Source organism: Pongo abelii, chromosome 17, assembly GCF_028885655.2.
Source record: "Pongo abelii isolate AG06213 chromosome 17, NHGRI_mPonAbe1-v2.0_pri, whole genome shotgun sequence".
In the NCBI taxonomy this organism is placed as follows: Eukaryota; Metazoa; Chordata; class Mammalia; order Primates; family Hominidae; genus Pongo; species Pongo abelii.
Genome location: NC_072002.2, coordinates 45,415,079 through 45,431,616, shown reverse-complemented (window position 1 = coordinate 45,431,616; position 16,538 = coordinate 45,415,079). Strand labels below are relative to the sequence as shown.

Genomic DNA, 16,538 nt, shown 5'->3' with positions numbered 1-16,538 from the left:
TCCTGAATTTAGAATTTATTGATAAATAAGATATGGAGATCAGACTGATGGAAGCCATAATATAAGTTTTATTACTGAAAAATACCACCTGGAAGTTACTTGGAGAAAAGTGAGTAGGAAGGCAGAGAGAACATGAACGGTTATTTTAATACATTCCATTCCAGAGTTTGGAGTGTAAATTCTTTCCTTTCCAGGTCAGCATGAACGGTGAACATGAAATGTTGCCTTTTAACGCAATAATGAGGATTTTGTGGTTACTTTAGCAATTAGTGGGTAAATCACCGACGAGTCTGATTAGTGAGTATCGTGGTTAAAATTGTAAAGCAAAATAAAATCTGACTTCTGATGCTACATCGATTGGAGCAGGGAATGTCAGAACAACTGCAACAAAGTTAGTGTGTCAACATGTAGAATGTATTTGGAGTCACATGAAAATGATGGGAATAGAAAAGAGAACATGCCTGAGAGACACAAAAACGCCATAATCTCTAGAACTTGGCAACTGACTACTAAGGCTTATGAGAGAGAGGGAGGACTTTAATGCCTGGAATTTTAATCCTAGTTCACTTAGAAATGGTTACAGTAGGGAAAATTAGAAGAGCTAGTTGTGGTAAAAAGCTGAGTTAACGCAGAATTCACTTTGGGTAGGTTTAGTTGTTCCCATGAGTGATGAAAATCCATTCAACAACTATGTGCTGAACACTTACTATGCACAAACCACATAAGGAGGGTGTAGGAATAATTTGGAGTTTAAAGGGAAAGGACATTAAACACATACTGGCTGTTGGGGACAAGGCATTCATTTTGAAATGGAATTTCTGATATGTATATGCCTTTATTTACATTTTTATTGCAAAGAAATACAGGCTTACCATAGAAAAATGAGAAAATATAGGTAAAAAACATATAATTGAGTTATCCTGAAATAGTTGTGATGTCCATTTATTTGTATGTATATATACATCTGTACATAAATAGAATTGTATTTTTATAAACTTTAAAAACACGTGTTAATAACATAATTGGGGAAAATCTACATGCATTCTAACATGTCAAACAGCGTACAGTTAATTCAGAGAACAACTGGAGTGCATGGAGCTTAAGAGTGGGAGAATAATGAGCAATAATGCTGAGAGGGGATTGAAACCACATGGCCGGCAGAGACTGCATCTGTGGGTTATCTCTCTATTGCATCATTTCTTAGTTACGGGTCTTTGGGAATGATTTTTTTTTTTAATGTTACATTTTCCCCCACTGCTAGGCTTACTTTTGTGCATAATTTGTCATTTGAGAATACATTGATGATATTTTCCCTTCTTTCAGTTATATGGCTATGCAACAACCGCAGATGGCTATGCACCAGAATATCCACTCCCCTTGATCATCAAAATTGAAGATGATAATGATAACGCCCCATATTTTGAACACACAGTGACTATCTTTACTGTGCCTGAAAATTGCCGATCCGGTAAGTTCACATTTTATTGTAGCATGACAAGAAGACTATTTGACATTTCATAAGTATTATAATTAAAGATGTTTATGTTTTATCATTGCATTTTATGCTTTTTCTGGTATTTCTGATTACATCTACTTTTTTTCCCATTAGGAATTGATGTTAAATGACATTGCTATTAAGGGTTGTAAATGACTCTGAGCAAACTTTCTTAAATTTAAGCATATTCATATGATAAAATAGTATACATTTCCCTTTTATATCATGATTTTATAATTCTGGCAGCATTTATTTGACTAAATTCTCTCCAGGGTGGGGTTGTTGCTGAAGTTGGTGTTTGATTTACCAATGCATGCTTAGAAAGTCTGGAGTGAAGGAAATGTTGCTCAATTTTGCCATTAGGAAAAGTCGTTGTTCGGTATAAAACGGACTATACCCAGAAATCCATAGAGAATATTACAGGGGATTTACACGTGGGCCAGGGATCATTTTTTCTTCCAACAAAGTAAGATGTTATTTTTTCATTCATTCATTCATTCATTCAGTGGTTTTTTTAAGAGTGTCATTTAAGGATATATAGACGCCTAAATGTAGGAAAAATTCAACTTTTCCTTCAAAGCAAGAAAAATACTGCAAAAAAAGTGATGTAACCAAACATACAGGAATGTCTATTTTATGGTGCCAAGGAATATTTTTTTTAACAGACATTTGAAATTCAAAGGATTTGACTTTTGTAGGCTATGTATGTGTAGTACCAGTTTATATTAAAATCTTATAATATCAGTGTTGTTTTCCTGAATTCTCTTTATTAAATGACTGTTGGGTATTAGCTTTCATTTTAGCCTAGCTTTGTAACCAGTGTTTAGGATGATGGCAATTTTAGGAAAACACTAGATTTTTGCTTCCATTGAATTCCTTATTAATATTTTAAACACAATTATGTAGAACATTTTTAAATGCTTGACTTTCAAGGATATACTACGTAAAACGTTCTAGTTTTATGAGATCATATACTTCTCAAAGGAAAACCTTTCTGTGCTCATCTTGCTACCCACATATAGAAGGCAGCTACCTGATACATAAAGTTACTAACTGGTTGGATTAGTACACAACAGATCTGAATGTGCAACAGACAAATGCCATTCATATTAAATATAAAGATATTTTATATTTTTACCTTGTACATATGTGTCACAGGTGTGTTTATGAAACAGTACACAATTTGAATCTTTATAAAGTTTCAATACATTTTCAAGGAAGCAGAAATATATAATGGCATGGAAATATCGATCTGATATATAAAACATATACATTGCCTTTTTTTGCATATCTTCCAAACAAAATGAAAAAAAAAATTAAACTGATTTGATGCTATGTGCAGCCAAGACTGTGACCCAAGACTACTAAGGGGTATAACAAGACTGACTAGTTTGTTTTAAAATGTTGCAAGAACAGTTGTTATTTCCTGTGGCCTCCTGCATTCTGTTTCCATGTACATATGTGTGAATAATATTGCTCTTTCACAATACTAAGGCAATGTGTCTAATACTCTCATGTCTGGACTATGAAGCTTGTCTAAATGATACACAGACTGCTCCCTATGATTTTGTCTTGCATATATTAATAGTTATTTGTATACATTAATAATTTGTCACATTTGTTAAAGTACAAAAGGATAAAATATTTGTTATTACATGAAAAGATGTGGTATTCCTCCAATTCACATTATCAAGTTGGGTTATAAAAGAGACAAGGTAGGCAGAGAAGGTCCCATTCAAAAATGGTCCATGAACACTTATATGCCATTGGTGAGAATGTAATTAGTTCAGCCCCTGTGGAAAGCAGTTTGGAGATTACTCAAAGAACTAAAAACAGAGCTACTATTTGAGCCAGCAATGCCATTACTAGGTATATACCCAAAGGAAAACAAATCATTCTACCAAAAGACACTTGCACTTGTATGTTTATTGCTGCACCGTTCACAATAGCAAAGACATGAAATGAATCCACGTGCCCTTCAATGGTGGATTGGATAAAGAAAATGTAGTACACAAATGCCATGGAATACTATGCAGCCATAAAAAAGAATAAAATCGTGTCTTTTGCAGCAACATAGATGCAGCTGGAGGTCATTATCCTAAGCAAATTAACACAGAAACAGAAAGCTAAATACCACATGTTATCACTTATAAGTGAGAGCTGAACATTGGGTACACATAGACACAAAAATGGGAACAATAAACAATGAGGATTCCAAAAGGTTGGAGGGAAGGAGGAGGGAAGGGGCTGAAAAACTATGTATTTGGTACCACATTCACTACGGGGGTGATGGGATCATTAGAAGCCCAAACCTCAGTATCACACAATATACCCCTGAAACAAACCTGCATGTGTACCCCCAAATCTAAAATTAAATTAAGTTAAATTTTAAAATAGCCCATGAACTTAGAGAGAAAGAATTTCAGAACTACTGTTTCTAAGGGTAGTGTGGGAACTGTTCTCATATATGTAGAACACGAATCATGTTATTCATAGGAGCCACCTAACTGAAGTTCCCGAGTAAGGGAGGCTTGGAGACATTTAGAACAGTTTCACATTCCTCAACTTAACAGTAAAACTAATCTACTTGTGGTTTGGGGGAGAATTTGCTACAGCAATGCTTTGATTTTATTTTGTTTATAATTCAATTATATGAGTAGAAATTTTTGACACTTTTGGATTTATCTAAACAGGAACTTCAGTGGGAAAAGTGACCGCCACAGACCGCGACGAACCTGACACTCTCCATACTCGTCTGAAATATAAAATCTTACAACAAATCCCAGATCATCCAAAGCATTTCTCCATACACCCAGATACCGGTGTCATCACCACAACTACACCTTTTCTGGATAGAGAAGTAATGATGATTAATTAACTATCTAGTCATTAAACTACATTTAAACTGAGAATGAACTCCCGAGAGAAATTGCAATATGGCCAGTCTGGCCTCCTTTCTCAGCATGCTTCTGTAGGCTGCGGTTAGGGCTTCTCTGGGGACGTCCTCTGTCCTTACAGAGATGTTGGGAAAGTACCATATATTAGACAGGGCCTCACTTGAAATCACTAACCTGATTTGATTTGTTGATGATAAAATTGCTTTACATTTATTTTATTTTTGTTTTTAAAAATACTTTTATCTGCCTCCAAAATGCTTAACTTTTTAAATTCATAAACTTTGTTGTAGCAGCTTTGGGTTCACAGCATAATTTAGTAGAAAGTACAGACAGGGGCCGGGCGCGGTGGCTCACGCCTGTAATCCCAGCACTTTGGGAGGCTGAGGCGGGCGGATCACGAGGTCAGGAGATGGAGACCATCCTGGCTAACACCATGAAACGCCGTCTCTACTAAAAAAATCCAAAGAAATTAGCCGGGCGTGGTGGCAGGCGCCTGTAGTCCCAGCTACTCGGGAGGCTGAGGCAGAAGAATGGCGTGAACCCGGGAGCCGGAGCTTGCAGTGAGCCGAGATGGCGCCACCGCACTCCAGCCTGGGCGACAGAGCGAGACTCCATCTCAAAAAAAAAAAAAAAAAAGAAAATACAGACGGTTCCCATATACTCCCCATCCCCCACAACACACATAGCTTTCCCTGCTATCAACATCCTGCCCCACAGTGTTATATTTGATACAACTGATACACTTATGTTGACACATCATTATTACCTAAAGTCCATAGTTCTCACATTGTGGTTCACTCTTGGTGCTATATATTCTATGAGTTTGAACAAATGTGTAAAGACATGCATCCATCATTATAGTATCATTCAGAGTGGTTTCACTGCCCTAAAAATCCTCCTATTGAGGATTATTGTGCTTCTGTAGTGCTTCTCCTATTGATGTCTTCTTCCCTCTTAATTCCTGGCAACCACTGATATTTTTACTGTCTCTATATTTTGCCCTTTTTTAGAATGTCATATAGTTGAAATCATATAGTATGTAGCCTTTTAAGATTGGCTTCTTTCATTTAGTAAAATGCTTTTAAATTTCTCTCATGTCTTTTTAAGTCTTGATAGCTCTTTTCTTTTTAGCACTGAATAATATTTCATTGTCTGGATGTATCAGTTTATTTACTCATTTACCTACTGAAGGACATCTTGGTTGCTTTCAAGTTTTGGCAATTATAAATAAAGCAGCTTTAAATTTTAAAATGTTATATTAGACACATCACCTTTCCATTGTACCAATCAGCCAATATCTTGTTCTGTACTTTTATTTATATTTTTAACAAAATTATATGTAAAAAAGAATATTTGGGCCAGGCACAATGGCTCACGCCTGTAATCCCAGCACTTTGGGAGGCCGAGGCAGGCAGATTGCCTAAGCTCAGGAGTTCGTGACTAGCCTGGGCAACACAGTAAAACCCTGTCTCTACTAAAAATACAAAGATTAGCTGGGTGTGGTGGCGGGCGCCTGCACTCCCAGCTACTCTGGAGGCTGAGGCAGGAGAATTGCTTGAACCTGGGAGGCAGAGGTTGCAGTGAGCCAAGATCATGCCACTGCACTCCAGCCTGGGTGACAGTGAGACTCCATCTCAAATAAATAAATATATAAAAGAAAAAATAAAAAAGAATATTTGTACAATAATCATGCCTAAACAAGTGGTTGTGAGAATTGCAAGTTATAGGAAATAAAAGTGTTCATTAATGTAGTTTTTTCCTTTTTTTCAGAAATGTGATACTTACCAGTTAATAATGGAAGTGCGAGACATGGGTGGTCAGCCTTTTGGTTTATTTAATACAGGAACAATTACTATTTCACTTGAGGATGAAAATGACAATCCACCATCTTTCACAGAAACTTCTGTGAGTATACCTCTCTATTCATTCATCTAGATTTATCTACTTTTTCAAAAAACATGTCTAGAATTTGGTAGCTCTGTGAGATCACACAGTTTGACACTTTGATTTAAATAACTACTACTTACAAATAACATAGGGAGAAAAATATGATTTCTGTACAAATAATTGAAGTACTAGTTATTTCTGGATGCTAGGGAAATAACTATGCTCTTGGCTACCGAAGAGCTTCTTAGCCCTAGATGTAGCTCATGTGTTAAACTTTTTTATTTATTTATTTATTTTTTTGGTGTTAAGCTCTGCTACCAGATTCCTTGGCATTAAATCTTTATGTAGGGTGAAGGAGGAGAGGCTCTCTCTCTGGTGTCCTTTACATTTAAACTTCTTAAGATGAATAAGGAACTAGCCTATGGAGACAGTAGTACAGGCTGGCTCACAATTCCAAACAAGCTCTTCATGTACCATGAGTAAACTTTTCCTCAGGCGGTAAACAATAAGATATATATATATATAAATATTTACATATATAAATATATACATTTTTATATATATTTATATATATGTATATGTATGTATATACATATATAAATATGTATGTATATGTATGTATATACATATATAAATATGTATGTATATGTATGTATATACATATATAAATATGTATGTATATGTATGTATATACATATATAAATATATATATGTGTGGTGTGTGTGCGTGTGTACATATATATGTATTTATATTTTTATGACAACAGTTTCAGGAAATGGTTCTCTTTTTCTGAACTTTTGATAAATAACCTTTCATTTTTTCATTAACTTATTCCAGAGCACAAGTCAAAGAAGGAAAAACCTGCAAGTACAGTGATAGACATGTTCATGTAATTTCTTACATGAATCCCTACAATATATGAGGATATATTTTACCCCATATTTCATATGAGGAAATAGAAAGTCTGTTAAGTCAAGATCTCATACTAATAAACCATATACAAGGAATAACCAGGATTCAAATCTAGGTCTATTACGCTCCAGTGTCTATCATCCTCCTATATGAATTCACCTTCTATCTCTAACAGATTCAATTTAATACTTCTTTTAGTCTTTAATATCTTACGCTTTTGTAATAATATTTTTGTGGAGGGCTATTGTTTAATGTCTCAGAAAAAGGGAAAACTTTTCTGCTAAAGGTTTGCAAGTGAATCAAAAGTACATTTGGAAAGATTGGTGTGAAAACAATTCTCCAGAAATAAGAAGCCAACATGTGTTTATAATTACCTACAAGTACTGAGTGTTTAATATATTAATGTAAGACATTTATTAAGTGTTTACTGTGTAAAAATGGGAGATGATAGACTGTAAATATTGTAGAGGTTCAGAGAAGAGACAAATCTGAGGTCTAGAATGATTAGGAAAATTATCTCAGAGAAGTTCAGAAGGTAAGACTTGGGGTAGCCTTTGAAGAATGGAAAAGATATGAAAAGGCAATTCAGGAGGAAAGAACTAAGCTACGCATTAGATTTGTAAAATGTTTCCCAATATATTAAGGGCAGCTTTTCACATCACTTTATTTATTTTTTCTTTAAATACATGTTTTAGAATATAAAGCCACATTGTCAAAGTTGTAAATTGATAATAATAAGCGGCAATTCTTTCAGTATGTTACAGAAGTAGAAGAAAACAGAATTGATGTGGAGATTTTACGAATGAAGGTACACGATCAGGATTTGCCAAACACTCCTCACTCAAAGGCTGTATACAAAATCCTACAAGGAAATGAAAATGGAAACTTCAAAATTAGCACAGATCCAAATACAAATGAAGGAGTGTTGTGTGTTGTCAAGGTAAACAAATAAAATAATCAGGCTATGCTTTAAAATATCCTAACTCATGCACTGATTTTAAGAGATAATTCTTATATGTATATGACTAGACTACTGCAATGCAAGGCCAAATGATTTATATTGGTTTATATAAACTTTTTTTTTCTTATTCTCTTACCCTAATTTTCTCTCTTAGAAGAAAGTCATGTCAGGTACAAAACTCATTGTTCTCTATATGAAGAAAACCAAGACAGAGAAATATTGAATACTGAACCAGATATTTGCTTTAGAAGGGGTCTTAGACACTTACTTGTCCAAATTTCTTTTTTATAAGAACACACAAAAGAAGAAAATGGAAGAATCACTATTTGAAATCAAGCCTCAAATTTTCGTCTCCTTTCATGTTCATATTATATTTTATTTTTACCTCTCTATGATGTATTCTGTAAGAGAGACTATTGAATTAAATATTCAGCAACTTTTTCCATTAATCCCCCTGTATTCCAGGTAGCCATTACTTTGGATTTTTAAAATTTAATTGTAATTACTGGTTTCTAGGATGATTACTTTAACTGGACCTAATTATTTTTCAGTCCATCTATCCATAGCTCTCATTAACTTCTTGCATAGCTTCCTTCATTAATTTCTTAGAGACAATTTAAGTCCTCAGAAGGTTCAGGCAGACATAAAATATTCTTTAATTATTGTACTGTCTACTTTTTCTTTCTTTATTTCTTTTTCTTTTCTGGTTCCTAGGTTTTTTTCCCCTTGATTTTTTTTTCACCATTTAAATGTTGTTTTAGGATTCTCTCTAACTATTCAGTTTAGGATTGTATTAGTTTGTTTTCACATGGCTGATAAAGACATACCCGAAACTGGGAACAAAAAGAGGTTTAATTGGACTTACAGTTTCACATGGCTGGGGAGGCCTCAGAATCATGGCGGGAGGCAAAAGGCACTTCTCACATGGCGGCAGCAAGAGAAAAATGAGGCAGAAGCAAAGCAGAAACCCCTGATAAACCCATCAGCTCCTGCGAGACTTATTCACTATCACGAGAATAGCACAGGAAAGACTGGCCCTCATTATTCAATTACCTTGCCCTGGGTCCCTCCCACAACAGGTGGGAATTCTGGGAGATACAAATCAGGTTGAGATATGGGTGGGGACATAGCCAACCATATCAAGGACCAAGCGCTTTCATCAGGAACTAAACAGCCTGAAATATAATGTGCTTTGAAAAGGTGCTGTTAAATATCATTCTATCTTTTGACTCAGGCATAGAGTAACTGCTGTATTATAGCCAAATTTCTATCTAATTATTGTATATACTTAGTTTGGAGGCAATTTAGTTGTCACTGTTATCCCATATAATAAGCAATAAAATAATTTGAATTTTTTTCATACACTTATCTTGCATTTCTATTAATATTTAAACTTATAATGAAAAAGGCTGAAGGCAAGATCTTCCAAAAGAAAAATGAGAAGAAAAATGGGTTGAATCTGAGAATCAACAATTCTGCATTTGGCAATGTTTCTCACTTTAGGAAGCTAATTATTGGTCTTTAACTGTATTAGCCCTAACTTTAGGTTACATTTTAAATGTAAAAGTGATATTCCTTTGTAGGAAAATTTGAAATTAGAAGTCTTATATATAATGTTATATATTGACTTATTAAAGTATGCTTATTTAACAGCCATTGAACTATGAAGTCAATCGCCAAGTTATTTTGCAAGTTGGTGTAGTTAACGAGGCACAATTCTCTAAAGCAGCGAACTCACAAACTCCTACAATGTGCACTACAACTGTCACCGTTAAAATTATAGACAGTGATGAGGGCCCTGAATGCCACCCTCCAGTGAAAGTTATTCAGAGTCAAGATGGCTTCCCAGCTGGCCAAGAACTCCTTGGATACAAAGCACTGGACCCGGAAACATCCAGTGGTGAAGGCTTAAGGTGACGTACTTTTCAAAAACCTCCTTAATTTTAATTGTGATGTAAATTGATTTTAAAGTTAGGAATGTTTTATGTATTTTTCAAAATGACAGATTTTAAGATCATGTCCCTTCTTTGATTTGACCATTTATATTTGATTTCTAAAAATTAGGTATCAGAAGTTAGGGGATGAAGATAACTGGTTTGAAATTAATCAACACACTGGCGACTTGAGAACTCTAAAAGTACTAGATAGAGAATCCAAATTTGTAAAAAACAACCAATACAATATTTCAGTTGTTGCAGTGGATGCAGGTGAGTGCCATTTTCTACAAATAAAATATAAATATACGATACGTTTTTAAGGAAACCTTGGGGTGAAATCCGTTTATTTCTAGACAAAACGTAATTCAAACAATGTTTGCATTTTTATTGTTCATGTTATTGGAGATCACCCAATTTAGGCTTCAGTGCATCTATAATGCAAAGCTATAAGGTAGTGAATGGCCAAAGCTTAAGGCTTAATTATATCACAATAAATTTAAATGTAATTACATCACAATTAAAATTAAGCTCTAAGGTTTCAAAGATGATCTATATTATTAATTTCTGCTGAGGAAATGGTGGCATACTCAAGGATCACCGTTTTTTTTCAGAAGTACAGGTTTAGATACATTATGATTTGAGCTTGCTGAAAGGGTTCAACACACCTAAAACAGTTGGGTTCAAAGTAAGTTTGTTCTGAGCTTCTCTTAATGGAGAACAAATCATTTATCCTATTTTATAAAGCAATGGTCAAACAATGACTTAAGTCTTTTGTGGTGATTTGCAGTCTTTTACGAAGGTCAATTTTAGAATCAATTCTGTAAAGAATGTCCTCCAAATATAGTAAAGTAGTGATCTGGAAATTCTTTTGAACATACAAATTTCTATCAGTAAACCACTTGTTAGTATGTTTAAATATATATATATAAATATGTTTTAAAATATTTGCTATCATATGTATTTTTATATACATGTACTATTATACTAATGTAGACATCATAAAAATACACAAAAGATATTAAAAGAGGATGATAAAACTATAAGTAGAAGCTACACTCTTCATTTTATCATATTGATGACAAATTTACCATAAATTTTGGCAAATTGCCATAAATAATAAAGATAAATGAACTTGGGCTTTTACAACATAGCCTATTCTTTTGACTACCTGCCTAATCCAAGAAGATTTCCACTCTTTTTATATGCATATGCTGGATGTTCAAAACAAACTAGCTGATACAATACTATAGGTTTTTTTTCCTGTGTCTATTGCATTTCTTTAGAAGGAATGGTTGAATGTATTAATAAATACATATCAAATTCCATGGTAATTAACACAAGTTGGTAGTAGTGAAAATGTTCATGCTTATTTATTTGTCCTTTTGACTTTTTTAAATAACAAAATGCAAACAATGTGTCCTCAGATATTATACCCCTACTTTTTTCTATGATGGCAAAGAAGACTTAATGTTTACTCATTTATTCCCCAACTGTTGGTTTGTCTATTAAGTTCTAAGTATTAGACAAGCTGACATGGAAATTAAGACTGTTGAGATAAGGCCAAATTCTTACACAGTATCAACTATAGAATTATTATAGTTTCACAAGAGATTCTATGATGTGAGAACTTTCCTCAAAAAGAATGTATGGATATTATCGGAAGTGGAGATCAGTTAAGAGCTGCTCAGATTAAGGATGAAAGAGAAGAGATTACAGAAATGCAAAGGCCTAATTTTTTAAAAATAAAATACTATCTGGAGAGGAGAAAATTATGGAGAACAAAGTATTTAAAAATTAACTTTGTTTTTTGGTGCTAAAAGACAATGTCTGTAAGCACAGTGATCATAGTGTAAGAAAATAAAAAGCAAACTTTAACAAATCTATATCCCAGGGCTGTAGATAACTTGAGTGTGTTTAATAAAAAAGTAAAGATAAGGATGTTACAAATTTTAGTGAAAAACCATATAGTGATATAATGGATTTTGTTTCTTTGAACTTTAATCCACACACACACACACACACACATTTTGCTCTGATGCTCATGAATATTCCTGGATGATGATCTAGGTATTCTTCTACCTTTCTTTTTTTTTTTTTTTGATGTTTTGATTATTATATTTTTATTTACTTTCATTCAGTTTATAACATTTTCTAATTTCCCTCTGACAGCCTCTTTGTCCCATGGATTATGTGGAAATTTGTGTTTAATTTTCAAATATTTGGGGATTTTGTAGATAACTTCCTATTACTGATCTTTAATTAAAAAAAATAAGATTGCCTTTCTTAGAATCCAGCTTTCTTTCTTGTGTCAATCCTCTGTCAGTCAGGCTGATGTCCCTGCTGTCAGTCGAGAAAGCTCTGTTTTACATACCTTCCACCTAGAGTAGCATTGCTCCTCCTGTCTGAAATTCAGGCCCCTTAACTTCTTCAAATAAATGGCAATGACAAGGTTTGTGATTGTTTCCATTAGTCTGGATTCAGTTCTTTTCAAAATACCTTTTGAACTGGGAATAACAATTATCATATATGGTGTGGCTTCTGTAGAAAAGGCTGCTTTCATTGTTTCTCATGTATATTCTGTTCCCCTAACAAGATTAATTATGAGTTCAATTTTGTATAAAGACCCTTTTTCTTTGTAAAATGTCCCTTTCCAAGTATCTGGCAGAAAATGCGGTATACATATGCACAGTGCAGGTGCTGATATTTGTCATTCCTTTGTTGTTTGAGAGTCCTATGAATCTCCAGGTTATAAATTTCACTACAAAAAGCTTTACAATTCTAGGGACATAATTAGCACTTGGAAAAACTGATTTTAATGTAGAAAATTGAGATTAAACATTTATTAAGTGCTTCTTTATTTTTCCCTTCTGTAAAAAGGATTTTCTTAAGAGAACAAATATTTAAGGGTCATGTACAAGTGGCAAACATTTTGCATGTATAGTCCAAAAAGAACATGAACAAATTACAGGAAATCATTAGGAGGCATATTGTAGCTTAATAAGTAAAAATTTAAATCTTTTAACAATTAATTTTAAAATTTATAGAGTAGGCTGATTTATAATGCAGTGAATCTAGTTACTGAAACATTTGAGTAGCAATAAAAAACTACTGCTTTCCAGAACTACTGTTGAAGTGTTATGAAGATTTTTAGTTAACCCAAGATGTACTTTCTAGCTCTGTGATTGTGGTGTTTCTTACTCATTTATACTTGACATTTGCTTATGTGTTTAATTTAAAGTAAGTTTTAGAAGTAAATAAACACACCCAATGACCTTTCGCCATGCTCAGCTATTGTCAGTAATTACTTATTTTTGGCTGTTTACCTCTTCCCAGGGATAAAATAAAAACTTACCATCAACCTCTTGTAATTTTTGATATCTTCTAAGACAAGCTTGTCCAACCTGTGGCCTGCAGGCAGCATGCAGCCCAGCACGGCTTTGAATGTGGCCCAACAAAAATTCATAAACTTTCTTGAAACATTATAAGATTCGTTTGCAACATATATTTTTTAGCTCATCAGCTATCATTGGTGTTAGTGTATTTTATGTGTGGCCCAAGACAATTCTTCTGTTTTCAGTGTGGCCCAGGGAAGCCAAAAGATTTGATACCCCTGTTCTAACACCTTCTCAGCTTTGTCTTTGATTGCCTTCCATGTAAATAATTTCAAGCATCTTTCATCTGTTTTTATCAACATGCTTAAAGCAGAGACTGTAATAGAAAATAGTAAGTTATGGGATAAATGTTGGTTGAATATGTGATTAAATAAATCTTGATTTGCATTCCTACAATTACCACATTTTTTTGGATTTTTAAAGTGTGTTTTCTCACCGTTTTTCTATAAAGAGAAAGCCTTTCTGCTTAAATTTTAAAAGGTGAAATTATGGTATATATATCAACTCGTGTAGTGTATGCAACTAAATTTTTTACTTTATAAAGGCCTCTTTTTCACATTATTCATTTCTTTGTTAGTTTGCTGATTTTAAAGTTGTTACTTATATTCAACTTTATTTGCTATTTTCTGGCAGTCTCAAAGTATTTATATGCTATTGCACATTTCTTCTCCAAATAGCTATATCTCTCTTTTATTTCTGGATATTTTTAAACTTGTTCAGATAGTTTTAAAATAGGCATAAATAGTAGTTAATTTATATAAACAATTAGTTTAAAAGTCACTGAATAAATTAATTTTGTAGTTATTCAACAGAAAAATTTTTTTTGAAATATACTAAATGATATGACTTAGGGTTGTTTCAAATTAAAAAGAAAAAGAAATTATATTTGCATGGGAGTTATAGTAGTCTTTATGATAAATTCAACATACATGTTTCAAAACGTGGACCAGTATTTAAAGCAAAAACATGAAAAACTGCATCAATTACCTTTCTGTTTATTTCAATTTTGATATCTTATCATTTATTGTAGTTTATTATACTTTTACAAATGGTGGGATTTGACATGTTTCTGAACTTCATTATCTCTTAAACACAAATAATGGGCACTATTTTAACTAAAAATACTATGTGTGAAGTCTTAGGCCAATAATAGTGGCAATCAACAGACGAGTATGCGACAGTTCCTGTTGTCAAGAACATATGAATTGCATTAGGGTAGAGATGAAAACTTATTTTTCTGGCTTATTCAAGTAAATGTTTTCAAGTATAAAAATAGGAACTGCATTATGTTCAATGTGTTAGTATAAAGTTATAGTTAGCTGGAAAATACTGGGCAAATCACTAGGCTCTCAAGGTGAATACAACTTACTATGCTACTTTTGCAGTTCAGTGTGTGAGCCAACGTATTAACAAAGAGTTTTGAGAAAGCACTGGAATATGGCTACCATTGTCTGTGGAAGTCACAAGTTTCATGAGGAGGTGACATTTGAGTAAATTCTTGAAGATAATAGTGTGCTACCTGGCAAAGAGGAGAAAAGTATTCCTAGGAGTGGCAACCGAATGCTACAAAGCAGACAGGAAGGGGAACACCTAGTGTGTTTCTAGAGAAGTTTTCAAGGTTTGGGCAAAAAGTATATGATGCAATGGAGAAGCTGAGAAAGTGATTGATAACCAAATGTAAAGTGTTTGTATTCTAAGGATGAATATATGTGCTTCATAAAGAAGGATGTAAGACATCCGTTTTATTTTCGACAGGTCATTCTGTAGTGACCTTCCTCATAATCTCATACCTTTTCGTTTTGAAAAGCATCTGAAGAAATTATCTGATCCAGCCCTAGTCTTCAAAGAAAAGTGACATGTCCCTATTTTGTAGTCTTGGTGTCTGAAATCCGGGAAGCATGTATGCGAACTCAAGCTCAGGCAGCTAGTAGAAAGCAGATGTCAACTGTGTATTTTATAAATTGCTGAAAATAAGTGCATTTTCATGTGAAGAAATAACCTATTTTTAATTAATCTTAGTTGGCCGATCTTGCACTGGAACATTAGTAGTTCATTTGGATGATTACAATGATCACGCACCTCAAATTGACAAAGAAGTGACCATTTGTCAGAATAATGAGGATTTTGCTGTTCTGAAACCTGTAGATCCAGATGGACCTGAAAATGGACCACCTTTTCAATTCTTTCTGGAAAATTCTGCCAGTAAAAACTGGAATCTAGAAGAAAAGGATGGTATGTAATTATGCTAAATTTTATAGTCAATAGGGACTTCAGATTGGTGATGGTTCTTTCACCTTAGTTTATCATAATAAATACACATTTATTTTAGGAAATTATTTTATTAACCCTAAAAACAACAATACCTTATTTTTTAAAAAAATTAATGCCATTATGGTGAGCTTAGACTCTTGTTCTGAATATCTTTTAAGAAAACATATAAGTCCCTTTTTAATTAACATTTGAGCAACATGCTAAGTATAGATTAGTTTACTATCAGCATAAAGCAACATCAATTACTTTTCTGGCTCTTCTGGGAAATCAAAAATTCAAAAAAAAAGAAAAATTCGAGTTTTTATTCTAAATTGATTCCCATCCACTGAGAATATCAAGTAGGAATAATATTGCTATCTAAACAGCCAATCTGTATATATTCTGTCTTTTTTTTTCCCTAGGTAAAACTGCCATTCTTCGTCAACGACAAAATCTTGATTATAACTATTATTCTGTGCCTATTCAAATAAAAGACAGGCATGGTTTAGTTGCAACACATGTGTTAACAGTGAGAGTATGTGACTGTTCAACTCCATCTGAGTGTAGAATGAAGGATAAAAGTACAAGAGACGTTAGACCAAATGTAATACTTGGAAGATGGGCTATTCTTGCTATGGTGTTGGGTTCTGTAATGTTATTATGTAAGTATATTAAGTATCATTATCTAGAATGTGTTAGCTAAAATTTTATCCAATATTTTTAAAACATGGAAGTTTTTTATATTAATAGCCTTTGGGAAGTGTGTTCTTTTAAAAATATTCTATCTATTTTATGTCTTGGGGCTC

At 33.4% G+C, this 16,538-nt stretch overlaps 1 protein-coding gene across 2 annotated transcripts in view; it reads left to right on the top strand.

Annotated features, from left to right (window-relative positions):
- Positions 1-16,538, top strand: part of DSC1 (desmocollin 1) — a 34,679-nt gene that overhangs the window by 13,640 nt on the left and 4,501 nt on the right. For both annotated transcript variants that reach the window (XM_002828139.3, XM_054537760.1), the window contains exons 6-13: positions 1,324-1,468; positions 4,189-4,355; positions 6,163-6,297; positions 7,947-8,132; positions 9,807-10,066; positions 10,218-10,360; positions 15,502-15,714; positions 16,155-16,394. In XM_002828139.3, coding sequence (XP_002828185.2) covers positions 1,324-1,468; positions 4,189-4,355; positions 6,163-6,297; positions 7,947-8,132; positions 9,807-10,066; positions 10,218-10,360; positions 15,502-15,714; positions 16,155-16,394 — 1,489 coding nt within the window. The remainder of the gene's footprint in view (positions 1-1,323; positions 1,469-4,188; positions 4,356-6,162; positions 6,298-7,946; positions 8,133-9,806; positions 10,067-10,217; positions 10,361-15,501; positions 15,715-16,154; positions 16,395-16,538) is intronic.